This window comes from Larus michahellis, chromosome Z (genome assembly GCF_964199755.1).
Source record: "Larus michahellis chromosome Z, bLarMic1.1, whole genome shotgun sequence".
NCBI classification, from domain to species: domain Eukaryota; kingdom Metazoa; phylum Chordata; class Aves; order Charadriiformes; family Laridae; genus Larus; species Larus michahellis.
In genome coordinates this window covers 14673843-14701591 of record NC_133930.1, presented here as the reverse complement: position 1 = coordinate 14701591, position 27749 = coordinate 14673843, and the positions used below count along the sequence as shown (strand labels likewise).

Sequence of the window (27749 nt, the reverse complement as noted above, 5' to 3'; positions counted from 1 at the left end):
CTTGCAAACATTAGATGGAAGTCATGCTAAACTACTATCTACACCACTTGTCCTTCACAAATCATATTTTACATCCTTTCAAGTACAAATCATATTCGCAAATTTAATTAAGGTTATTGTCAACTCTTCCTTTAAAAAAAGATAGTTAAGCTACCATTGTCAAACAGTTAATAGTTTTAAACCTGAAAAGAAGGATTTTAAAAATGTATTCACTTTTCCTTTCTGAACACTCTCTATGGTCACCACTTACTCTACTTTACATCACAAGTGGTAGAAATCTGTCTCTCTCTTTTTTATTAAGACAGAGAACATCTACTAAGCAGCAGTATATGATTAAAAAACTCCATTTAACACCCTATCCCATGGAGCAGAGTAGCTTCATATTTGAAACATACATTTAACAGAAGTCTAAGGATTAAATTGTACCTTAAACGCAAAATTTTGTTTCTGAAGATTTGAAGTTACTTCGCTGAAATAACTCTATTTAATTGGAGATAGATCTACATTGAAGCACAATTTATCCCTAAATAACTTATTACAGAGGTCACTTGGTGATGGCACTCAATATTCCCTAAGATATCTTTTAAAGAGTATGAACATTAACTTACTAGAGGGTGAGAGTGGGAAGACTTGTGAGAGGAATTTTCTACAGTAAACCAGCTGTTAAGCAACCACAGCCCTGGCTGCAATGACAAATCACAAAGTTCAGGACTGCTAAATTTCAAGTTTGGCTGCGATTCTACTTCTAAAAGGAAAAAATATATGAGAGCAGGGACATAAAACACCTGTTGCTGGAACATGTAATATCACTGAGCTCTCTTGCTTATTCATACAGCACTACCTATCACATTTGTGATAAGAAAACATCCAAATAACAAAAATAATATTATCCGTTTCCTCTTCCTCCTTTGTTTTAATATAGAATTAAGTCAACTGATATTTTGGAATGATATAAACAAGGAGTTAGTTATGACTTAAAACACTGGGTATTTTTTTAGGTCACTCTGCTCAGGTGCGTTTCCAGAGAGGAGAACAATTTTTAAAGTCTTTCTCATTTTCAAAATTTTCTTTCACTTTCAGGCAATGCATTAATGCTGGCATTTCTGTTACTATAAACCTTACTGTGATTCTGTAAATATGCTCAACATACTGCTGACAAATTGACAGATGCTTGGCTTAGTAAATGTACGTTCCAAATAAGCCTTGGTAATTTGGTAAAGGCATTATGAAATGCCAAATGGTAAAGGCAATACGAAAAAGACAAAGGTGGTGTTGATCACACATTGTATCTGAGCCTTATCTAGAACGGCAAGGAGTACATGCAACTAAAACAGACGTATCCTTCAGGAATAGCTGTGGGGTATTTAAAGTTCTAGACAACACACAGCCATAAATGAAAAGACAGACTGTCCAAGAAGAAAGCTTAAATCAAGCTAATACCAATACTGAAAAGAGCTTTGTACGTATGCTTTAAAACCAGTGAAAGTTTGGTATGAATTAGCAACAGCCAAATTGTTGAAAATTGAAATTATCGTATCTGTAAGGCAAACTGTTAAAGACAGAATTAGTGCAGTTCCATGGAGAAGACAATTGCATTTCTATGTCTATCTGTTCTTTTGACACAATTTTATTCTACTCACTTAAAATGTTGGAAAGCTAGAGTAACATTACACAGTTCTGAGAATATATGCACAAGATTTAACCTAGTTAAAAAATACATTCAAACAAAGAACCTATGTAAATCTCTAGGTTAATTAGCGTTATTCATCCATACACTTAAGGTTAATCAACAGGTTACTTACAGAACTTACATATTTCTTACTTCGTTCTGCAACTAAAAGCTAACAAACCCTGAACAATCTGTAAAAATTATTATTCATCTCTAATTCAAGAATAATGAAACTATTTGTTTGGAAAATAAGGGTTTTTTTAAAACTTACTATAACATGCAAAAAATAAATGGTATGGTCTCACATGTTTTAATAAGCCATCATCTGGAACATTTTCAAGACAAAGAAAATTAAGTGAGCTACTGTAAATTACATATCTATTCAATCACAATTGCATAAGTGGACACGAACCTGTGCAACTTAACGAGGAGTTTTCAGACTTATTCTGTAACTTCTGGGTCTAGAGTCTAGCTCATGCCAGTGTGTAAACTGACCAGCTTCTGTTTGCCTCATATAGGAGTCAGAAGGAAATGTTTCTTTTTCTTATGTAGTCTTTTCCTGAGTTCATTGAACAGTCATACAAAACACACTGAGACTCCCTGCTGGTAACCCATATATCTGCAGTCTGAAGTAATAAATTTACAACAGCCTAATAACCACTAATTAGAATACATTATAGTCAAAACCTACTTTAGAGTTATTTCTTTTAAATGTAGAGCAAATTTGAATGCTATGAATAAATCACACGAAACAGACCATCTCTCATAAGTACTTCTTCTATGACAGCAATTCTAAGAGTCTTCATTTGAATTACTTTTAGTTCAGTATACTACTACAGCCTACTACACCTGGAATCAAAAGAAACTGTCAAGCATGTAGAATGACTATCCCCCACGGAAAAATTTGAGTTATAGCAGGTTAACATACAAGAAATATGTATTTAAAATATTTTAAAAGCATTTATTTAAAACATATTTAAAATTTATGTTCGTTTGACTCCACAAGTCCACTTGCAAAGTTTGCTTTTTAACTTCTTCATGCACTATGAAAACTCCAGCTTTCAACATACCAACCAGAAAATGCAATCTTCTTTCCTTACTTTATATTTAAATTGTGTGTGAGTGACAGCCATTCAACTGAAGAGACAGACAATGCAAATGCTACCGTAGTCAGATAAAATATACCCCACCATTTGTAAATAGTTCTAGCGTTCAGTTTATGAATGACTGTTTTCTCTAGAGGTGGTACAAATGTTATCTAGAAGCACAGAATATACAGATTAGGGTTTAACAGTACATTAACATCCCTCAAGTGCTCCCCTGTGTCCTCCTCATCAACTTCAGACACTGCAATTCAGCATGTCAAGAAGCATGACACACATGCTTCAACTGTTACTTTCAGCAGCTTCCAAACTCGTAGATGATAAACTGAAAACCCTTACACCTTTACTTGCAAGCATCTTTAAAAACGGATGTTGGTTCTGGCAACCAGGTTTGGAGTACCCAGCCAGCAGCTCTCCATGCAAAAATTCTGACCAAGTGATTGGAGAAATCTCTATTTAAGAGCTGATACTGCCTTGCTTTAGTGTTTTGTATGATGTCCAACAGAAGCTAAAGCCAGCAAAACAGGAAGATGTTCAACCTTCCTTCATGCCTATTAAAGGCAATGCTGGTTTCATTCTCCTACATCCATACACCCAGGATTGACCCTCCAAAGGGTCCCATTTTGGTGTTCAGTGTTAGGTGTCCTTCTCCACACATGCCAATTGTGGCTGTTCCTTTTCCAACGTGAGGATTAAGTCTCAACATCTAGAGATACAGATAGCACCACATTCCCCATTAAAAATTCCAGAGCAGTCACTGTAATTCAAGTAATTCGACCTTACATCAATGTCTAGTACAAATTTTAGAACAAAACTAACAGAAACCTACAGCAAAATTTCCAGAGCTCATCTACACTGTATAGAAGAGCAGCAGTGTGTTGTCAGGAGAAAAAAAACTTAGAGATGAGTAAGTGTTTGATTTCACCTTTTCCTCTGATATGCAATACTGTAAAGCTTTTAATTTCTCCTCTTGTGGATATAGACTTTCTTGATAAAGTATGACAGAGGAATATGTTGCGGACTGTGAATGCAAAATCACATCTGTGTATAATGTCAGGAATGTCAAAATTGGGTACAGGCAGGTCTCCTGCCCTGTAGAAAGGCCGATTCAGCACTGGAAGACTCTTTTTTTTAAAACTAGATTACACATTCTTACATGAAATCTCTATGTACTAAAGCCACAAAGATTTGGGCTTTGTCTCAACATCTTCTTTGCGACAGAATACCTTACCAACAGTTAGCCTGTTTGTATTAAATACACATCAATACTAGATATAAAACCACTGGAAAAGCATTGTATCATGAGAACAATCCACACAACTACATTTCCAACTCCAATATAGCATGAAATTCCATCTTAATTGTTAACTGTCACTGAAGACCATATGAAAATATACAAAACATCCAACTAAATCTGACCACAGATTCATTTAGCCCTGTATTCACTCTTTGATCACAGCAATAAATGCTGACCAAGTCTGGCCTTTATGGTGTATTCCCTTCCTTCCCCCTTACTCTCTATAACTGTCATATAAGTGATGTTATATTTCATTTCCTGTCTGTTCATGAGCCCTTCTAAACATGAATTTTTCTCACACCTTTTTAAACCTACCTCCACAACCTCCTGTGACAACACATTCCAGAATATATTTCAACAGTATCCAAAATTAAGTATTTTCTTTTATTAGTTTTAAACTTAATTCTAGCCACTTTCAACAAATGCCTCTTAGTATAAGAGGGTTTGGCAACTAACATTTCCACATCCAGCTAATCTACCATCTTGAACATTTTGCAAACTTTGATGACATCCTATCCCCATTTAGACCTCATCTCTCTAAAGACTGCCAGTCTTTTGGTCTAACCTGACAAGGCTGCTGTCTCCAAAGTTCAAGTTCTGTTATAGTTGTTTTGTTTGCTTTGCTTGCAACATAAGACAAATTTTCACGAAGACTCTTCAACAGTTTTGCATTTCATTACATGCAAATCTATTGATTCAAACCAAAAAAGCCAGCTTTACAAATCAATTAAACATAGTTCTTGAACACATTATCGTCAGGTGTAAATAGGCAGGCAGGCAGATAGACAGCTGTAGCATTTAAACACATTCATAAACACATTCTGTGATGATGTAGAATAATCAGTACAAAATAATTTCTCATTTATGGAATGCTTGGTATAAACAGAATTTTTAAATTGGTTTTACTTGAAATTCAGAAAACCCGTTTCCTTTAAGCACAAATCAATGACAGTTCTCAATTATCTCTCACTGGTATGGCCCATTTCTTTCTTTAGCTTTAAAAATCTCTGCTCTGAAACAAGTATTCTAATGTTACTTTGCTAAGCAAAATTACAATAACAAAGCAGTTATTTTTCCTCATTCAAAAACCACTAGACAGTACCTTCATTTATTTAGAGTCACACTTCCACTTGAGCATTCTTCAACCTTAGACAAAAGCAATGGCAAGACCCACCACCAGAAAGAGGTCAGAAATTCACCCAATACTGTATAATGCCAAAAACTGCTGTCATTTACTAATGAAACATACATTTTCAAAGGTGTGCTACTCACTAACTGACCTTTAAGCAACATAATTCGTGAAAACAACACTTCTATTTACCTCTTTGAATTACTTAAGTTTCCCAAGCTCATTAGACATTAGCATGATCAGATCACCTTCCTTACTTGGAATCCTACTTTCTTAGCTCAGCAGGCTCCATGTGAGCCAGCACTGAGCCCTGGCAGCCAAGAGGGCAAACCGCATCCCGGGGTGCATCAAGCCCGGCACAACCAGCCTGTCAAAAGAGGGGACTGTCCCGCTCTATTCAGCGTTGGTGCCACCTCCCCTGGAGCGCTGTGTGCAGTTCTGGGCCCCACCATTTAAGAAGGACGTGAAGGGACTTGAATACACCCAGAGGAGGGCAACAGAGGTGGTGAGAGGGCTGGAAGGAATGCCGTGTGCGGAGCAGCTGAGGACTTTGGGCTTGCCAAGTTTGGAGAAAAGGAGGCTGAGAGTGACCTCATTGCTCTCTACAGGTTCCTGAGGAGGGGACGTGGAGAGGGAGCGCTGAGCTCTTCTCCCTCATATCCAGTGTCAGGATGCGTGGGAATGGTTCAAAGCTCTGTCAGGGGAGGTTTAGACTGGACATTGGGAAGCATTTCTTTACCGAGAGGGTGGTCAGCTGCTGGAACAGGCTTCCTAGAGAGCTGGTTGATGCTCCACACCTGCCTGTGCTTAAGGGGCATTTGAACAATACCCATAATAACACACTGTAACTTTTGGTCAGTCCTGAAGTGGTCAGGTGTTATTATTGTAGGTCCCAATCTAACTGGAACTATTCTGTTCTATCGTATTCTAGCTTACAGCTCCAGTCTTAAGATGAATTACTGATTAAACATTGGAGACTTTATAGTTTCTTTTCTTACTAAATTTCACAGGCAGAATACTGTCTTTAACGTTTAAGTCCTGTGCTGCAAATTAAGCAATCCAAATTTTTCTTTTCACATGACGTGTCCAAATCCTGGAAAGACCTGTCACTAGCATGAAACAAAATTAAATGGGTTTAAAATACTTTTCCTGTAACGTCTGCCATGTAGTGTCTCTGAAAATGCAGTTATGCAGCCATTTACAGTAGTATTTATCTGTATTTTACTTACTTGGCCAGACCATTTTAATTCACAGCAATTCACGCATCAGGGATGCACTGAATCCATATTTGGTATATTAATTAGACACTTGCTTAGATAGGACAAAATTAGACAATCTTCAGGATTTAGAATATCTAAATCAGTTTTTCACTATCTACAAACTATTCAACCTAATTAAGAAGCTGTACTAATGTCTAACTACATTCAAAAGAGCAACAAACTTTTTAAAGTACCTGCTCTACCATTTAAAAAATATTTCTACTATGGAAGTAAAACCTTTGTGTCTGCAAGCCAGAAAAAAATATATAGTTAGCTTAACTTGCACGTATTTTTAGAACTGAATTGCTCCATAGAGCACACTGCAGTATTTAAGTCTTTTTTTCTTCTGCCACAGTCTCAACAGAAATTGTGAATTTTCCTGCCAAAATCATTTTGTCACACACCTGTGTGTTAAACCAGTAAATTGGTCTCTTTTGGGGGGAAAAAGAAAACCAGACCCAACATGTCCTTTAAAGTAATTGACAATTGGGGTCTTCTGTTTACCATGGACCACACTATAGATACACAAGTGGGGCAATGCAGTCTTCCCACTCACTGTCAGTCTGCAGCAAAGGAGATTGCACATTTGAAACATCGATTCAAAAATCATTCATGATCTTGCTGTTGACAGCTGCAGTAACTTTATTAATTAATGCAATTGCCAGAGTGGCATTTTGCAGTTTGATTTTAACCACAAAGATCAAGACTAAAGCCACAAAATAATTTCTAAGTCTTTTTGACACTTGTCAAACATACACCAATATTCAATTACACTTAACATAAAACTTGCAACTTCTAATTGAAACACTCTTATCTTCCCAGTGAATTCAGTTACATCTGAGTCCCTACACAGGAATTATTCTACTCCGAAGATATACTGAGTAAAGTTAAATTTTGCCCCAGAATTTTTGTAAAAACATATTTAACCAGAAACTTTCATGAAATATCATTAAAAGTCATTTTAAATTAGAAAACTAAAATAACACAGACAAAATACATTCATTATCTAGAGCCGGAACAACTAAAATTTTTGCTTCCAGATCACAGCTAAGATTGTCCTAAGCACTTGCTCAAGATTTAAAAGGATGATATTTAAAGCAAATTAGGGCACAATACCAAAACACAAAAGCCAGACAAGCCTCTAAAAAAACCGTGACAAAGTTAAACCTCAATACTTACCCATCATTAGAACATGTCAAAAATTCTTCCTTTATTTTGGGATGCCAACAGCCTGAATTGAGCATCGCTGTGTGACCCTACGGAAATAAACACAAAGGTTTTGTAAGATGTCTTACGAGGTTTTACAAATTTTACTCCAAATCCTTCAGGTGGAATCACACAAAAGCCAAGGACCCCATCAGACCCTTCTGATCACAGTAATGGCTAGCTGACATCACAATGATTTAACAGATTTTATGTACTCTACTCCATTTCATCCTTGTTTGTTTCCATTTATGAATTATAAAAACCCTGCCATTCTTCTATTAGTATTTTTTCTTTCAGAAAATGGCAGGGAATCATAGAATCTTCATGGTTGGAAAGGAACTTTGAGATCATTGAGTTCAACGATACACACACACAAAAAAAAAGAAAACAAAACCAACCAAACAAAAAAACCCAAAAAACCCCCCCAAAAAACACCCCCCAAAAAAAACCCAAAAAAACCCCCTCCCAAAAAAAACCCAAAAACCCCCTCCCAAAAAAAACCCAAAAACCCCCTCCCAAAAAAAACCCAAAAACCCCCTCCCAAAAAAAACCCAAAAACCCCCTCCCAAAAAAAACCCAAAAACACCCCTCCAAAAAAAACCCAAAAACCCCCCCAACCCCCCCCAAAAAAAACCCCAAACTCCCCCCCAAAAAAAAACCCAAAAAAAAAACCAAAAAAAAAACCAAAAAAAAACCCCAAAACCCCCCCCCCAAAAAAAACCCCAAACCCCCCCCCAAAGCCCCCCAAAAAAACACCACCCAACCCCCCCCCAAAAAAAACACCCCTAAAACAAAACCGACCAAAGAAAACCCACCAAACAATAAAACCTAAAAACCCTACAATCTCTGCCAGTGGAGCATGCCCTGAAGTGCCACATCTAGATGTTTCTTAAACACCTCTAGGGATGGTGACTCAACCACCTCCCTGGGCAGGCTGTTCCAGTGCCTGACCACTCTTTCAGTAAAGTAATTCTTCCTAATATCTAATCTAAACCTCCCCTGCCACAACTTCACACCATTTCTTCTGGTCCTGTCATTATTCACCTGGGAGAAGAGGCCAACACCCACCTCTACAACCTCCATTCAGGTAGGTGTAGAGGACAATGAGGTCTCCCCTCAGCCTCCTCTTCTCCAAGCTAAACATGCCCAGCTCCCTCAGCCTCTCCTCATATGACTCATACTTCCCCTTTTTCTCTTGGGAGAACTGTACTGCAGATCAAGGATGAAATAATAGGCATTGATATGGTGTCATGCAAATCGTTCCAAGCTACACAAAAATACCAGGAATAAAAAGAATTACCAGGGTGATACAATATTCATAGTCAATGCCAAACTACACTAGCCAAAGATCTTGTGGGAGAAAACTGGGGAAACAGAATTTGAGAGTCAAGATGGATTTAACTTCAGGTGAGTTTTTCATGAAATATTAGAAGTTGCAAATTGAGTAGTCCGCCCTGTTTCTTTAGGATGGAAAAAACCAGTAGGTAGGCATTTTATCCAACGTGATTGCCATTACCGTGACTATGAATATAAAATGTCTCTGTCTCTGAGCAATAAACATGCTCACTAGCTACATTTAAAGAGAAATTTTGAAATTACTCCTGCAACGCTAGAATTACTTCAGTTTGCTTTAAGCATAAATATGGAGAGAAATACTGAAAAATTAATGGGGCGATATAACAAATATTTTAGCATTTTGACTGTTGGACCACAATACACGGCAATTCCAGAAGTTTACAAGAGAAAGAAAATCTGAATTATTTTTAAGTAAACAAGAACTAAACGAGATGTTACTATTTGATAGTTTTATATACATATCACTAGCCAAAAGCAATAGTCATCTGACAAGAACAGCTTTAGGCAAAACAGCACTTAGCGTAGTTATTTGGCAATATACTTTACAAGCAATAAATAAATCAATTTTATCATCAGTTTGAGCAGTAGATTTTATCATTACCTTTTAGGCTTAATCCATTTTAAAAAATGACCTGAATTTAAATCATCTACGTTAACAGAATCCTTGTCTCATACAGTTTGTGGGGATACAAAGGCAAAGTGGTCAAAACCCAACCAACCGTTGTTAAAATACTTCAAAACTAGGAATCGGCTCTTCTCTATGTGCAATTTAACTACCATTAAAAATGTCCACATTGTTGCTTATTAGTCTTACACTCATGGCATGCGAGTAACAATAATAACAATCTCCAACCCCTGCCTTGAAAGCGGTAAATCATATCAGCAAAAGAACAGAGGGTAGAAGAAAGCAAGAGACTAGATCAGCTCTACAGTTTCTAATGGTTTTTTTGGTTGGTTGGGCAAGGGTATGGGGGAAGCTGACAATTTTTACAACATACACTTTTAAATAGATGAAGTTGTTGTAGCATCATAGAAACAGTAGCTGTAAGAGATCTCTTGAGCTCAAAGCCAGGTAATAGTCAACACCAGATCAGGTCAGCCATGGATTTTTCTAGCTGGGTCTTGAAAACCTTCATGGATGAAGGTCCACAACTTACAGCATGTATCAATATATGGGACTATCGCGTCCCAGAGACAGAGCTTTGCATGCTTCCTCACCGAACTTCATGAGCTTTCTCATTAAGAGCAAAAATACACTATATTGTCAGTCACCTGGCATTCAATTAATTTCTGACTTTACCTTTGTGTTTGTCATATCCACAATGTATTGGTCTCCTTTTATGCATTCCATTACTGGGAAGCCATCTCTGTCAAGAACTTTTGCCTGGGAGTTACCAGAGACAACAAGAATGACATCTCCTGTGCTGCTATATTGTAAAGATTTGATTTGGTGACTGAAAAAAAAAAAAAAAGAAAGAAAATGTCTCATTTCACTTCACTTCCTGTAAGCCTACACTAAAACAAAAGTGTTAATGGTGAGACAATGCATTGCAGAAATAAACCCCTATACATTCCTATACTAAAAAGGTGTGTAAAAAAGAAAAATCTGAGGTGTGTGCACCAATCATATTTCCTTCTTCAACCACACAGCACATCAAACACTATTATTTACAAAGCTGGCACCTACAATGTCATTTCTGGCAAACATAGTTAACTTCAAGAATGCTCTTATAACTCCAAGTGAAAAATAGTATGTCTCAGATTCAGCTCTTCAGGGCTGAAAATTCATATTATCAAAAGCAACACATGGATTTACAATAATCTATAAACTACTATAAAAGGATGTTGTAGTCCTACATAAAATTCCACTGTGCATTGTATACTAGCAAATTAGTCGTATGCCAGCATTCTTGCATCTTTTCCTATGTTTGGGGCTACGGTTTCATCTGAATCTTAGATAAAGTTAAATATACCATCAACCCTGGAAACATGACAGTAGATAACAATCTACATAGTCTATTTTGTCTTGATGATTTCTTATTTTCTGTAAAGGTTTCTTCTTCTACTGATCGAGAAAACCTGGGACAGAAATTTTGGAATAATCCCAAAGTGACAAAAATTATTAACTGAAAGTGGGAAGATGGCTGATGAGTGAGAAGTCCATTTCCAGTTTCAGCATCTTGTCTCAGCATTCTGCTTTATGAACAAAGTTCACTGCAGTCACTGCATCTGAAGCAGATAACCCTTTGATCCCCTAACTCACTATACTCCATTACAAGGATGGCAAAGAACACAAAGAAGTCTATCCACTCCACACCTGACGGAATTTACACCCTTACACATTAATAGAACGTGCACAATAATGTTACTTTATATTAATGCTTCAGCACTGCAGCTAAATCAGCCACATATTAAGGACTGGAATGCATTTGCCAGCTAGATTTGGATTCCTACGGCATATGAACTGTCTTCAAAGGACTATCTTCCTTTTGGTGAAGAACGTAAAACCACGTGCATTCAAATCCTAGTAACTTTGAGGAAACTACTTTTTGACATAATTTCACATCAGTAAAATTAACACTCAGATGATCAACAAAACTGACTATGCAACTTGTAAATTAATTTGTTTCACGACTTACATGGTAGTGACTTCGTGACTGACTCAGTAATAGCTATTATCTGTTAAATCTGTCCTCAAACTGTGAGTTACTACACAAAACACATAAAATATTGTAATACACGTTTTAAAAGTTCTGCATTGATCATAGTAATATAAACTAAGCATAAGTTACTCATTCAAAAAACGTTTGTTTGGCAAAACTGATCACATTATAATTCAAAAGCCAAAAAATGCTTCAAGCACCCTATTACGTAATAGAAAGTGGCAGCCAAATTGGCTGAAGTATTATAAACTCTGATTTTTTAGTAGAAAGGAGACGCTCAAATTTGGGAATTTCCGAAACAGATCACAGGCGATGTCTGAAAAACCGTCCTGAGCCTCAAGTGAAAAATTGGTTACTTGCTCTGGAGAGAGGAAAGAAGACCAGACGTGTTAAGCTCAGAGGAAACACTGAAAAAAATTAGTAAGAAGCCGACACAAGAAACTGTATTCTAAAGTCTAGAACATTCTCTGCAGTCAGCTGGTAAACCTAGACTAAAGTACCCATAAGATTCAGCTTTAGAGCAACAAGCATATCTTAGGAATTAAAAAATTTTTCCCACTTGTACTTGCCATACCACCTGATTCATACAAAGCAGAAAATATTCCTGAGCTCCACCTGAGTACTGCATGCAGAATGAAGTACTTACCTAGTTATATTTCTCACATTCTAACACTAAAATTGTCAAAAGAAAATACCCAACATATCTACAAAGCACATTCATGTTTTGAACTTTTCATTGTTGAAATATAAGAACCAAAAATGAGCATTTAAAAACTACAATAAAAGATTATTTTTGCTTGATGAATGCCTCATGCATGAAGAGGATCTGGCCACTAGATATGATCAAACAGCTCGCCCAGAAGTAAAATCTGATTTCTGAGAGAATCCACAATACTTAAAGACCCACAAAGTCTTCTGAGAAAACTTTTTCAAAGACACTGAAGTTCTGAAATTAAAAGTACAGATATTAATACTGTTAACATGGTACTGTTCATAATTTGACCAACATAATCTCACTGCTTCTTTGTAGTTCTATTTTAGTGTGTTTAAATAAGCTTTGCTTTCATCTTAGATTTGAAGTTCCTTCTAAGAAGGAAGAGCAGCTGATTTTCAGCGCCTAGGAACAATAGGATCATAACTAAAAATTTATCAAATCAGTCATGTGAAAAAGTTAGTCTGAGAGAAAAGATTTCCACGATCTTTAAAGGAAAAAAAACCTCCTTTATGACTGTGCAACATGACTTTTAAAATCATGTCCAAAAATTGATTCTATGAACAGGGTATTTGCAAAGCCCTAGAAGTTACCAATTCTCAGATGTTTATTGGAGCATGACCAAGAGCGAGGCTTTGCAGAGGCAGTTCTTAAAGAAAACATTTTTGGTTCTTATTAATGTTAAAGCAAAAGTCTCAGCAATCTTACAAAAACAGTTCCCCTTAATAGCATTAATCCAAGTCATTTTGGTTTAAATCTGTCAAACGTGCATAGTACTTTTTGCCAGGACCTGTGGAACAGAGCTACATACGTGGGTAGAACCGTGACACACAAATAATTTCTACACATGTACCACAGCTTTGCCTTACCCTTCCCTCCACCTTTAACACTGAGGTGTGGTTTGAATGTACTGGTTTTTTTGTCAGGCTGATGGGGTTTTTTCCTTACATCCCAAATCCAAGGAGAAATTAACAGAGTAACCTGATATTATGCTACAAAATGGAGCCTGGACAATACAGAATTGTTCTGAAGCTTTTTTATTCTTTAAATTAAATTAAATTTATGGCTCCAGAACTGGATTTCTGCTAACACCTAAGCTTTCATTCCAGAACTCCTCAGAATTCTTTGAAATTAAGGTCTGTGAATGCTAATAGTCCTTGCTATAAATTCAATAATGAAAAAAATAACATAAGAATATATATACATCTGGGCATAAGTTATATAATATTCCACATAGTACTCACCAGCATGCCTAAATGTCAGCTGGAAAGAACTTTTTCATGAGTTTGGATCTTTTTACCAAACAGAGCTATAGTTCCAGTTTTATGTTTACAAAAAGATACAGAAGTGCTATTTAAGGAATATATTCTTAAAAATCCAAAATTAATACATGAGAATTGCAACATAAATGACATTCCCAAACTTTTCACCAGTCAATTCTATTTTCATATTTTATATTTTTATGTATTTCATCTATACTTCAACATAGTCAAACCACAAGAATGTACATTTCACCAAGAAAATTCACATAAAAATACTGATGAGACACTTGGTAACACACTAAATGAACAATATCAGGGATAGCATGCCCTTTAAGCTCATATTTTACCATGAGTTTTTGCCAAAAGGAGGCTACAAATTTAGTTTGCAAGCTGTTTTCCTTGAAATGGGACATTAATGTACACTGTACTTGTGTTTTTTATACCATTTTTATGTCTTATACCACTATTACCAAGTATTACTAAATTTGAATGCACTCTTCTACTCAATTTGGAAACACTTCAGTTAATTTCCTATTGTGGGAGTGAAGACTGGCAGCTCACTCTTACTGCTCAGTTAGGATGGAGGAGAGGAAAATACCATTTGTGTGCTGCTACATAATCATGTAAATGAAATTCATGCCAGAAAAGTCTGAATGTGACTTCACATTTGGAGAATTTTAGTTATTTATTTACTTCAAAGCAGCATGTTTACTAAGTTATGTTTTCAAAGTAAACATGCCATTCATTGGTTAATTTTAACAAGATAAGTCTGTCAAAGAGATTAGAATTGAATAATTGAATCGAAGCACACTTTTCATTTCCCTGATTTTTCACAGTTTAGAACATCATTAGAATCCCTTTCTATCTTGCTCATTATCAGGCTAACAGCACAAACACTTCTTGTCTCTCATTATCTAGATTTTTGGCATGTCTATAATTAGTCATATGCATTCTAACCTTGCAAAATGACCAAAATTCAGCTGTAGCTTTTCCATATAATAATGAGTAAAAATAGACATTCTAAGGACTACTTACTGCACATAATACATTTCAATGCCTTTTTTCAGTACACCAAAGTATCTTATGAAGTGCACCGTATTAGTTGGACATTAGAAAGTACCTTGCTAAGAACAACTGTATTATTAATTTATGAATGTATTTCCCTGAAAGTTCACTGTGCATGAGACATGCTTTATTTTTGAAGGAGTTAAGATATTTCAATTCTCTGGAACAAGCAAATGAACTCGGTTTATTCATTGCTGAAATATCAATGAATGGTATGGATGGTATGGAAATCACTCTCTAAAATATGTTTCATTTTTTAAAATTTTTTGTAATACATAAAAATATTTAGATAAATGTAAATAAATATATAGCTTTTTTTTCCTTTAAAAAAAGAGAATAGGGTTTTTTTAATGCACACATGCAGCTATACAATTATCAGTGCAATGCAAAGGACCAGTGCTTCCAGAAACAGAGGATTTAATGGGAACTAGATACCCTCTAACTCACAAATACAGGCAGCAACTAGAAGTTCTCCACAAAGCGGTCAACAGTTTTAACTTTCTTGTATTCTTCATCAATTTTATATAAGCAGAGTTCATATGGAAAATGTAGTCCGTTAATTTTGATTCCAATTATGAAAGTCAACCTGTCTCTTTGAGAGGTTCTTAATCTATTTGCTGATACCCTACTAACAATTTCATCTGCAAATTCACCTGTAGCTTTCTAAAAAGGTGAAAACATGCATGTCGTTGAAAAAAGCATGAAAAGACATAAGCAGACAAGTTCCCAGATTCACATTCCATTTACCACAAAAAGTACAATGCGATACAAAAGCCTTTTGAACAAGCTATCCTACAAGACTTTTGTGCATTCTGTTAGGAGCTTAACATTGGCATAGTCTCAGGTTAAAAAGGCAGCCTTCATGCCTACCATTCACAAGGCTGGAGTGACCGAAAAGCTTGGAGAGAGGCATCCATTCCAGCAAAATCCCAAAATTTAACATCATAGTCATATCCACCAGTTATCAAACGGGCACCTGAAGGATCCAACCCCAAAGCAGAAACCTACACAGGAAAATAAAAAATAAAAAAATTAAGATCATTCTAGCTTTCCCCCCCCCCCTACAGTTCTTCAGGTGTCACCAAAATACAAAATAGTACTACAGTAAAAAAAATTATTCAGTGTGCTAGTTTTTCTTAAAATACATGAGCTATATTTTGTTTTTGAATTTTCACTAGCTTGTATAATGTTTAAGTACTTTGGAAGGGGTAGGGAGAATGGAAATTACATAAAATTACATTTTACCTGAATAAACCACTGAAGACAGCTGAAAAAAGTTAGTTTACACTGTTTGCTTTCCAATCATCCCATTGCAGAATTTGGATATGTTTCATTTTGATGAAGAAAACTGTACTCTAGACTTTTCTCAAAAGTACAAGTAATATTTCTAGCAAGAAACTGAAATGGTGTTTAATATCCCTCAGTTTAAGATTTTGTGGTAGTTTATTCAAGACAGTTCATGTGCATATATACATTGTTTGGTTAAATGTCTCAAATGAAAAAAAGAAAAAGTATAAGTTTGATTTTTAAAAAAACCACAAATTTAAAAAATTTAAACTAAATTTTAACTAAAAAAGCTCAAAAAAACCTAACCAAACCCCATTTGTTTTATATACATAAAATAGTTGCTTAAAGCTACTCAAAAACTTTAAGGAAAGAACGCTTAATGCTCATTACTCTCATTTGTTATCCTCAAATAAAAGGTTGGTTAAAATTGGATTTTTAGTGAAAATCCTATTTTAATTTTCTATTTGAAGAACTTTATTACAGTAGTTTTCAAATCACTGTATCACTGTATGGAGAAGTGAGAGTAACAGAAAGCACCTCACTGATTAAACATCCTTTCATTTACCTTCAAAATTATTTCTTCTCTTTTCTCACCTTTGAAAAAACTATCTAATACCATGATTTCAAGTATTAATACAAGATTAGCTAGACAATGTGCTAAATTAATTTGTAAGTCAAGTAAAGAGAATAACTCCCCCAAATTAAGTTGTCTACATGAGACAGTGTTGAAAAGTGATGTCGAAAACTGTAAAACGAGTACTTTTACAATTACTCAAAATTACACCCAACTCAAAGTGTTAAAATGAGTGAAAAAGTTTTCATAAGAAGATAAAACTCATACAGAATTCATGCTTAGGTTTTAAGCCCTAGAACACAATTCAACCTCTATTAGGCATTTCAAGTTAGGCAGATCATGAGTAAAACCTAGTCTCTAACCAGAGGATGACTTTTAACCTTTGGACAAAAACCTGGGTCATCCCATATACATGAGATAGATAAGCATCAGATTTAGAAACCCTTTCACAACAAGGAAGGTAGTCTTCAACACAAGAAAATATTTATCATTATTATCATTATTCTAGAAAATGCCTCGAAAGGGATTTGAAGATATAAGCCAGAAAATTCTGAAAGAAGAAAAACAATCTTACACTTTACCAAGAACACTCAGACTTATAGAAAACTGGAGGGGGGGGGCGGGGGGGGCAGACCAGAAAGGGGGAGGAAACGATCAAACAAAAAAACTGTATACACAATAAAAGAAAGAAAAGCCTTGATTTCTGAGTCAAAGATAACACCTGAAAACAGCATCATGGCTATAGGCTAGCAATGCCGAACTTCTACAGAAAAAAAAAAAAATCAGACCAATTACTTTCAGATACCTAAAGCTGTATTAAAAATTCTAGCTATTGATGTATAAAAATTACAATAATTTGTATGTAAGTATGCTCGTCTGTATGTATCTTCTTTATATGTATACATGAAAAGTACTGCCAGTCACTATGATTTAATGCGGACACATAGAAGTACCACCAAAAAACCCTTGTCTCAAAGATATATCAGCCTACTACTGTACTTTCTTTTTTTAAAGCTTTAGTATATACACATAACAAAGTTATGGAGACTTTTAAAACTTATGTAAACTGTTGAATAGTTCCCACACAAAACACTGTTTAAAAAATGGAATTTAACATGAGATAGTCCCTTTTCCATCCACAGTTGAAAAAGCAACCTACAGAAAATAAATGTTTCAATAAAAACACCAGTTATGAATGGAATTTATTCTTTAAGATGGATGATTTGTTTTGCTAAAATTAAGGTTTCCGTATATAAAAAAGTCTGGGTTTCTTTTGAGTACTCTTTTTCCAGTTTCCTGTAGAAAAGGTTCACTTAGGTATTTCTTATTTTATCAAAGACTCATTTCTAGCCCTCTTCTCCTTAAGCTCATGATGCTTCTCATGCTGGTACCTCGCTGTGTTTCAAACATACAGTGCCATCATATAGCCAACAGTTTGAAAAAAGTACTTTCAAGAAAACGAAGATGTTGCAGACATGATGCTGCTGCTCACCAGGCAACTGACTCCTCCTTAATCTAATTGTCCTGCATTATTTTAGAGGCATTCACTTGCAGAAATCTTTTTAGAGAATGTCTAAAACCTCATTATTGTAAAGAATGCAAAGGATCATCAGATGTCCTAATCCAGTGCCCCCTACAAAAAAAAAAAAATCTAATTCACAGAAATACTAATAGATTCAACATTTTTCCTTTGACATCCCTGAATCAAATGTTTACACGTACTGCTTTGTGCTATCCCTAAGAATGAATTAAACTCCACTTAGTGATTATGTCACTGTGACATATTTGATTTTCAAATGAAACAGATGCAACCTTTTACGTGTTTCCAAAAAAAAAAATATAAAATGCCCCTTTTACCATTTAAACGCAAATTTTGAATCCCATTTATTTCATTCATGATTTCTAACATGCAGAAAAACTGGGCATCTCCAGATTAATTATGCATTCATTAATATACTCAAGTGTTCTATTCTACAATAGCTCCTATAGGAAGGAGCAGCTGTGATATGAGATGTTAGAAAGGACGCTGTTAAGAATACTTCTGGTTATGTATTCTTTCTTATACCCACCTACGTAGCAAAACTGTCAGGAGAAAAAAAAAAAATAATATATACATATCCCTGAAGTTTCATTGAGAACAGTAACTGCTATTACACTGTATAAGCAAGGCAACCAGGAAATTAATCAGGTTTCTGGAAAGAACCTCCAGCTTGGGAAATCTTTTCTGAGACTTTTCAGCTGCACAGGAATAGAGTCATCATGAAACCCATGTTCATTAGACTGAAGAGGTACAGATGGAATACATAAGTTTAGCTGAAATACTGTACACTGTATGAACATAATGAGAAGACTGTATTTTAAAATGCTGGGGTGAAACAACAATACCAAGATATGAAGTTGGTCCCTTCCTTATATGTGTGTAATGACATGGGTCATTATTAGTTTCATTATTCTAAAACTAACAAATAAAATGAAAAGATAGTCCTTCTACAGCAGAGCTGCTTTTTCACTGATATGTTTGATTCATTGCATCCAGCCTAATCCAACTGTGCTATAAATATCCACACTATAATTCACCTCTGCTCTAGATGATGACAGCTGCATTCTCATGCAGTCAAAATACCTCAGAAGTCTTCCAAAACCGTAACTTCCACTTCACAAAGCCTTGTAGTTCAAAATAACATGAGCTTATGCTTTAAGAAACCATCAAAATATTTAATGGTTAATAAAAAGAAAAATAATTCAACAAACGTACCATAATAAAGTTTGTTAAAAAACGTATTCAAGGAACATACTGCAGAAGCAATTACTGTCACATGTGAAATGTAACTGGTTTGCACTAGTATACTAGTATGCAAATCCTAGTATGCTTAAAAATAAGTATGCAAAAAAGTTACATGCACTGCGTGCATAGAAATCCACTCTAATTTTGTTTAGTGTTATACAATGCATCTTTTACAGGCTTAAAAAAGAGTATTTTACTATTTTCATTTTTAACACTTGCTACTTCTTTCTTTTCCTCCTCTACGTCTGTATGTCTAGCACTGTGATAAAACAAATGGGTAAGCCTTATCATCTCTCCACATTCCAAGACAGGCCACAAAGGTTGATGCCAGATTCATGAATAGACACTTCTGAAAATAACTATTTCTGAAAGCTTATTAAAAAAAAATTTATGATCTTTACCATCAAGCTTAAGCCCACAGAAAACTCCTTTAGAATGCCTGACAAATCTTAAAAAATTAGTCATTAAAAATTCAAATCTTAAACTCCTAAATTACTGATATTAAATTAATATATATAAAATTAAAAACAAGTTTATTATTAAATAATTATTTAATATTGCGGAATGGTAAATTATTACATGTATGATTACAATTAATCCATGAGTTTTCTTAAAAATCCAATAACGGAAAATCATACATTTCCTTAGATTGTTTAAAACCTCATGAAAAAACATTTTTCTCAAATTTTTTTCTGTTTTATTTTTCTTTCCTTTCTTCTTTTTTCCCCTCTCCAAACAAACTCCCAGAAATACCATAAGTGAGAATTTTTTAACTAGCTGACAGCACTTTCACAGGGTTATAATAACAATAGAAGAAATTCTAGTATCATTTTCTCATTGAAGCCTAAGTCACAGCCCAAACTGAAGAGGACGAACAGCAGCAGCACCTTTTTTAATGACTAAAGAAGAATATGGGGAAAGGATTTAGGAATAGAGTCAGTGCTATTGATGGCCAGAAAATAAATTTCATTCTATAAAAATAGATCTTTGATCAATCAGCACATAAAAGCAGCTGAATTGGTACTGGAAGATGAGATTACCCAGAGATAAAAATATTGAGAACAAAGAAACGATAGTTCGAAGTTGGACAGTGGTTCTTATAAGAAAGTGAATGACAACATTGGAAGTGAAACCTAGAAAAGACACAGTCAAAGACAAAGAACAAGGTTTCAAGAAATAGAGAGTAGTGTATAAAAGGCACTTAAGATTCAAGGAAAATGAAGGAGATCTGTATTCAGCGACAATGAAGTCCTAGAAACTTCAGCAATAGCATTCTCTTTGAAATCCATGAACAAACAAAGAAAGGTCTAGATTAGACCTCTGTCTACGTTAGAAAGGTCTAGCCTAGAAGAGGAACTCTAACAATTGCAGAGAGCATATTTCACAAAAAGAAAGAAGAAAATTATACTACAATTGAGTCAAATGGAGCCACATTTGTGTTATTACAAGAAAGTGAAGAGGCAGCTGTAAAACACACTTCCAGTTGCAATAAGAAAAACAGCTAGATTAAAATAACAAATTAAGAAAAAGAATTAGCTTCTTGAACCTTAGCTGACAATAAGTATGTGTTAACTTATTTCATAGACTGGTTCTCAGTTCCAGAAAAACAAGGAGTGTTGAAACTGTGTTATCACTTACTGTTTTTGTCCCATGTTGGAGTGTAATTTCATGAGAATCTGGAATTTTCTTGACAGGGTTCTGGAAAAAAAAAAAAACCACAAAATCCACCTCTGTGAAAACATTGCTGTGACAAACCCCTCCCCCACCCCGAACCAAACAAAAAACACAATACTGCAATACATATGAAAATAAGAAACGTTTCCCTTACACCAGTCATAACCTGAGGAGGAGAAAGCAGGGGGAAATCAGTTATAAGAGAGTGATTCCAGATGTTTATTTCCATGGATATACCCCTAGAAATATGAGGAATAATTGTTAAAAAAATAGGAGAATACCTTAATAAAGAAAAAAAAAAACCAGGAAATCTTGAGTTGTGATTTAGTCAATCCATCATTATTATACTACTATGGATGTCTATACAATTATATATGTCTTTTCAAATAAAAGGACTCTACGAAGTAAACAAAATGAATGAAAAAAATATAGAAATTCATTACAGGAGTTATCTATGTGGTTTATTAAGATTATGGACTGGCTTCCCACTTCCACTTGTGCCATTATCCCCAGCTCTCATGGGTCTTCACAACTGCCACTTCGATGGCAGCCATAACACAGTAAATGTAATTCAGGGAATTTCACTTAAAGATCAAAGGCAATTACATTTTGAAACATCTAACACATCACTAACACAAACATGAAAATAGTTAATTTACACAGAAAGAAATGTACTGAAAGTACTCAAGTGATTGCAAGGTTCTACAAAGGTAATTTGAATCATTATTCTCAAAATGCTAATTTATCTTGTACCACTTATGTTTCCTAAAACAGACAAAATCTATCATTTTGATGTCCCACACCTTTGTTATAAGTTTCTGTTGCTGAAGTCTGATTTTAAAATAATATTTAAGCACACTTCATATGATATGTTATATCTCTTTCTTTATCTGTGTCTGCCAATTTCTTCTCTTTTTTTCATACTTGCCACAGAAAATATAGCATCAGGCTGATTTCCTTTATCCTGCAGTTCTATCACCTTTATTTCCCTGATAAAACTGAAGTTTTCATTATCTTCAATTTAGCCAAACCTACCCTTCTTCTAACTTTACTTCTTGCCACTAACACCACCTCTGATTCCCAAAACAACTGTATAATTTCTTTCCCTTTTCACATGTATATACACAAAAATAAGCCAGCAAAAGACTCATGTCCTCTGTTTTCACATTCACAGCCTATGCACATCTTTGATAGTCACAGATGCTTGAAGGGGAACTTCACGATTAGCATGGAAATCATATGCACCTGAGCAAAAAAATATTTATGGGACTGTGGTCCATGCAAAGTCTGAAAACGTAAGAGTAAAGGTTTACAAATAGCTACACGTGACATTGTGAAGGGTATAGTCCACATAGCATTAATAGACACTTCACAGACGCAGTGGTTTACAAGTTGGGAAGCAGGTATAACTCAAAATTTCCAAGTAAAGCTGTGATTATGAAAACTATTTTATTGTTCAATTGACATTATAAAGCACCCCGATGAAGGTATAATTCTAATAAGAATTAAGTCTTCCCTGCCTCATCATTCCCTGCACTATACATTGATATTTGCTGTTCTCAGGAGGCAAAAAAAATGCTCAACGGCCACTGCCTGTACTTGCCATCTAAGCACATTCCATAAAAACATAAGTGTGAAAAGGAAACAATCAGCTTCCAAGATTCATACTGCCAACACCCACAACAAGAGATGTACTACTATTGTGAATCAAAGGCTTTCACAATAACCATCCACTTCTGGCACAAGAAACAGCACTTTGGTCATTCTCATTTTTATCACTGCAAGGTGATTTTGTATTCCAATCCAATTATTGCAATATTATAAGGTTGCTCATTTCATATACCTTACCACAAAGGTAGGTATTGTATTGTATAGGTAAGGATTGTATATTGAATCAGCACTGAATTTAATTTTAAGAGTGTATCTTATCTACTTTAAGAGTTCTTTCAATAATTCAAACAAAACCATTAAATTATTAATAAACAAAAAGTACTAGAACAAACTTTTTTAATTTTAATTTAATTTAATTCCTAGCTCCTCCAGGTGCCAATACTCAAATCCCTCTTTTAATGAAAAGAGTGGAACACCCACAGAAAAACATTTTTGCTTTACAGCACACTCACGTTAAACACTGTTCTGGCTACTTAATAGAGAACAACAGATAGGAATACATTCTGCCACCTGATAAATCAAACAGCCTGAGCCTGAAAGTTGGACACTGGATGCTAGCGTTGCTACACTCTGCAGTGTCCAAGGGATGCCTGACAGTTGAAATAACTGTTCAGACTATTCAAAACAAAAAAATTAAGATAACAATGTCCAGGAATGTATCTTGGCATAACATCTTCAAATCAACCAAATATTTACATAAAACCAAGGTGGCTTATTCTATTTTAGTAACTATGAACTTCCTAAATGACTGAGAATGCTATAAATATATCTAGCCTGCTACAACAAATGCCTATATGTGCACACAAAAATCAGATGCAGCTACCACTTTTCCAGTTATTACATTCCAAAGAATAAGGAATGTGATAAAATCCTTTTTTCATACTCTCAAAGGAAAACATAGTTAATACATTTTATGCTGATGTGAACATTAGGATTCCATGTACACTGGAATATTACTGTAAGTCTGAAAAAATGAAAAGGTAGAGTTTGCCCAAAGTGTACTTGCACTTCCAGGTCTTCCAGTTGTTGCCTGGAGTTCAGCTGCTAAGTTTACACACATTGATTTAGTATTTCAATAATGCTGTTCTGGAAAATTTGTAATGTAATTAAAACCAGCCAAGATAAAATCTTTACAGGATTTTTTTGTTGGCTTTTGTTTCTTGTCTTTTTTCTTGTTAAACTATATCAGGAAAAGAAAATATGTTAAATTTCTCTTTCTCTTTCAGAAGAAACAAAGGAAAAGAGTTTCGGTGTTGACATATCTCCTAACATTTTTGCAAGAATTCTCAATTCCCTGTCTTATGTACGATTAATATATATTAAATTTGTGAAATAGTGTATTCTCAAAAATGAAAAATCTTACCTTTTCAATAATTTCTGCAAAGGGACACTGCAAGTCAGGCATCACATCTGCAGTTTGCAGTTACATTTTTTCACAGAATTCCAGCCCTAGCTGACTGTTAAGCTCTCATGCCTGACAACACTCTTCATTCACTGCACCACTGTCCCTAAATACTGTGGACTTTTTTTTCTTGTTCCTTTTGTGAGCTTCCTTATCCTCAAGCAATACTCAGAAAATATGCCACTAGAAACCACAGGCTGAAACTAGGTCAGAGTCTCCAAGATCTCTTGAGAAAAATCAAAGACAAAACCAAAAAATTAGATGAACGAATCACACAGGTCAAACCAGACAAGCGAGAGACACAAAAAGGAAAAATTAGGTAAAATCTAGTTTTCTACATCCTACAAGATAATCTCCAATATCCTCAAGATTGTAAATATGGGCAATGACAATCATTGGGACTTGGCAGAAGACAGAGGGATACAGAAGGTGGGAAAAGAATGGGCTGGTATATATATGACAAACATTTGGCTTGGGGAAAAATTTAGGTCCTACAGAAGAATTGATAAAAAAAATCCACTAAACTGTATCAGAGAGAAGAATTTACAATTGAAAAATACCTCAACCTTTACTATCTGTTAGCCTTTAACAGACTGACCATCCAAACAGCATTTTAGAATGACTTTAGAATGACCATTGGATTATGTCCATAGGCTTAAATGGATAAAAGCAAAGACTATGAAAAACAAAATGTAAATTCCACAATGACATATTCTGCTGATCTCAAACACACAGTAACTGCGAACTGCACTTGCTGAAAATTCATCCACCAGAATCTGACCTCTCCCCCCGCTAAAAATACCTCAACAAGTTAGAATATAGGTCTTCAAATGACTCACCTTCTCACGGCCCAAGCAGAGAAGGGCAGAGTGATGCATTTATGCCTGTTAAGTACCTCTACTGCTCTGTTTGCAGATGTCTGTATTTCACTAAGTGGAAACTATCCTGAGTGAAAGAGACTGACAAGCTACACCAGGCCCTTAAAGGGAAGTTTTCTGGGCACCCAGAAGACTACCATTTAACAGAGGAAACAATACAATTTTTTTTTTCCTCTGTGTTTGCAATTGGCTACTGCTTACTTTAAATACCTTAAGTACTATACTAAAAAATCCCATCTGCTGGAAGTGTTAACACTCACACCCTGCTCTTTTGGGTCTCTTGGTTTGCTACCCACCACATGGAAGATGCTGTTTGTTCATGGGCAGGAGTGAAGAGAAGGTGGCAAGAGCTACACTTTACAGAGACTTCTCCCTTTCTGGTGAAAGTGCACATTTCACAAAACATATTTAACAGAGGTGGTCTGACACAGATGACTGCTGCCTCACTGGAAGACAGATGGAATAACTGGGTTCCTAATGGACACCAGAAATAGCTGGTGAAACTTGGAGGGGGACAAAAAACCCTAGCATCAAATGGTGGTGGAATTACCTTCATCTACTCAAGAAACTGCAGCAATTCAAACTCCCAAATGAAGGACTCCCTGCAGAAAACCATGTTTTAATCATCCAAATTACAGGCCTTCCGTGAATTAAGAAAAAAGAACTTTTCTATTTTCAAGCATTTTAAGTACATCATGTTCATGTTTTCTTTTAAGTTTTTGTAAAGCCTCCTTGCTTCTCCTCCAAAATGACTGTATTGCATGGAAAAGCAAATGCCACACTGCTGGAGGCAATGTGGGGGGTGGGCAAGAAAATTTGAGAGCCTTTGAAAGGCTTTTATTTCAGACTCCAGCACACAGACTGACAGTGCTGAAGTCTTCTTCTTTGTGACCACACATTAGCAATTTTCCATATCTTCCATTCTTCTGCAGGAAAGAGCTTAAAGTAATAAGTGTGATTAAAAGAGTAATCAAGGGTGACAGAAGTAGTTACAAAGAGAAATGTAATGTCTCCAATAAAAACATTTCTGCTGTGAATTGTGTGACATATTGAAAGAAAATGCTCTTAAGAGATTTTAAGAATAAAACAAATGGGCAGACAAGTCATCAACAATCACAACAGAAAGGACGGGATTTCTGACACGGTAATTCCCGAAGCAGAGAGGTACAACACCACAAGCTCTTCAGTTTAGACAGGTAAAATACCACAGACAACCACTGAATTGTGCAGATAAACTGTTAGAACAGCAACATAGAAATCTGGCCCAACTGCTGCAGTTCCTAGGCACAATAACATGCTAATACCAATAGCAGAAGGCTTTAAACTAGTTTTATTTTAGAAGTTACAATAAAAAAGCAACTCATGCCTGTTGTTGCTTGCTCATTTCTGTATCAAATGTGTTTGATTTACAGGTCCAAGTATTCTCTTTCAAACAGCATCTAAAATACAACCCAAATGCTTCTCTTTTCAGGGGAAAGGAGTTACAGAATTCCATCAAACTTCATTGGGCCATGCTTGCACAACATCCCTGTATTGCAGTTGAGTTCAGAGCAACAAACATGCCATTTTTCTTTTCTACCTCAGATCCAGCTTTGATAGATACTATGTGTAAGTGAATGAAATCAAGAGACTATTCTACTGATGATGAACAGAGAGAATAGAATCTTGTTCCATCCTTCAGTATTGAGCCTGAAACACTATTAGAAGAAAGATAAAAGGCTGTGGTGGGGGGTATTTCACAGATCTGTAAGAAAACATGCCTCATTCTTCTTTTCAGACTACAAAAATGTTTTAAGCTGTTAGGCACCCAGCTGAATTTTCCATGACAGCAGTGAAAGCTGAAGACAGTCATAAGAGTTTAAACTGATTTTTTTTCTGTTCTTTTTTAAACTAGTTCTGCAAACAAACACACATTGATATTCATGTTTTGTTCCACAAGTTATACTTCATGCACTGATTAAAACCATATTGCTTTTAAAATGGGCAGGTTTTCCAAGTCACAATTTTATGTTATTTTCCTCCACAACTTAAACTGAAAATAAATATCTAAGATATACACTAAGGTTGCACAACTGTACACTCAAGAGAAAGATGGAGTATGAAAAACCACAATGTGAGAGATTGGTAAAACACTGTTTTACAACAGAAAAACAGAAACTTTTTTGGGTTTATAAGAGTGCATAATCCAAAAACTTGCATGCAGAAGGAAGCATCCAGATTTGAAAGGACATTTCAACAACTTTTAATTTCCTCTTTTTTAGGTGTTAGAGTTGACAGATGTATTCTGATGCAAACTTGCATGTTATTAAACTCAGTTTGGCCTAGATTCACATAATCTGAGTTTCTGAATGTGATGCATCTAAATACGGAAAACACTATGGACTTCCTATACAGCCTTAAAAAAAGAGACAGGTAACTCCAGAAGAAGAATCAGTGTGTCAAAAAACTGAATCATCTGGAGACCTCTCCTCTTCATAAACTATTCGGGGAGTGCAAGGCAACTAAATTCCTAACATAGATGTCTTGATTAAATTGGATGAATCTGGGCCCATGTGTGTGTATTATCTATATTTTTGGCCCGAAAAAGGTAAGAAAAAGGAAAATATTACGGAAAACAGGAGGATGCTTGCACACACTGGTATGAATCGACTTGGCTGATATTATTCCCATGAAACACCCACAATACCTGTCACTCATGGAAAAACATAGGTAACTCATAACTCCTTGACAAATGCAGACAACCTTCAAAATTAACAG

At 35.4% G+C, this 27749-nt stretch overlaps 1 protein-coding gene across 2 annotated transcripts in view; it reads right to left on the bottom strand.

The window, feature by feature from the left end:
* The window catches only part of WDR70 (WD repeat domain 70), a 138364-nt gene that overhangs the window by 81839 nt on the left and 28776 nt on the right, over window positions 1-27749 (bottom strand). For both annotated transcript variants that reach the window (XM_074569772.1, XM_074569771.1), the window contains exons 6-9: window positions 21006-21065; window positions 15592-15725; window positions 10320-10473; window positions 7637-7713 (exon numbers count right to left, since the gene is read on the bottom strand). In XM_074569772.1, coding sequence (XP_074425873.1) covers window positions 7637-7713; window positions 10320-10473; window positions 15592-15725; window positions 21006-21065 — 425 coding nt within the window. The remainder of the gene's footprint in view (window positions 1-7636; window positions 7714-10319; window positions 10474-15591; window positions 15726-21005; window positions 21066-27749) is intronic.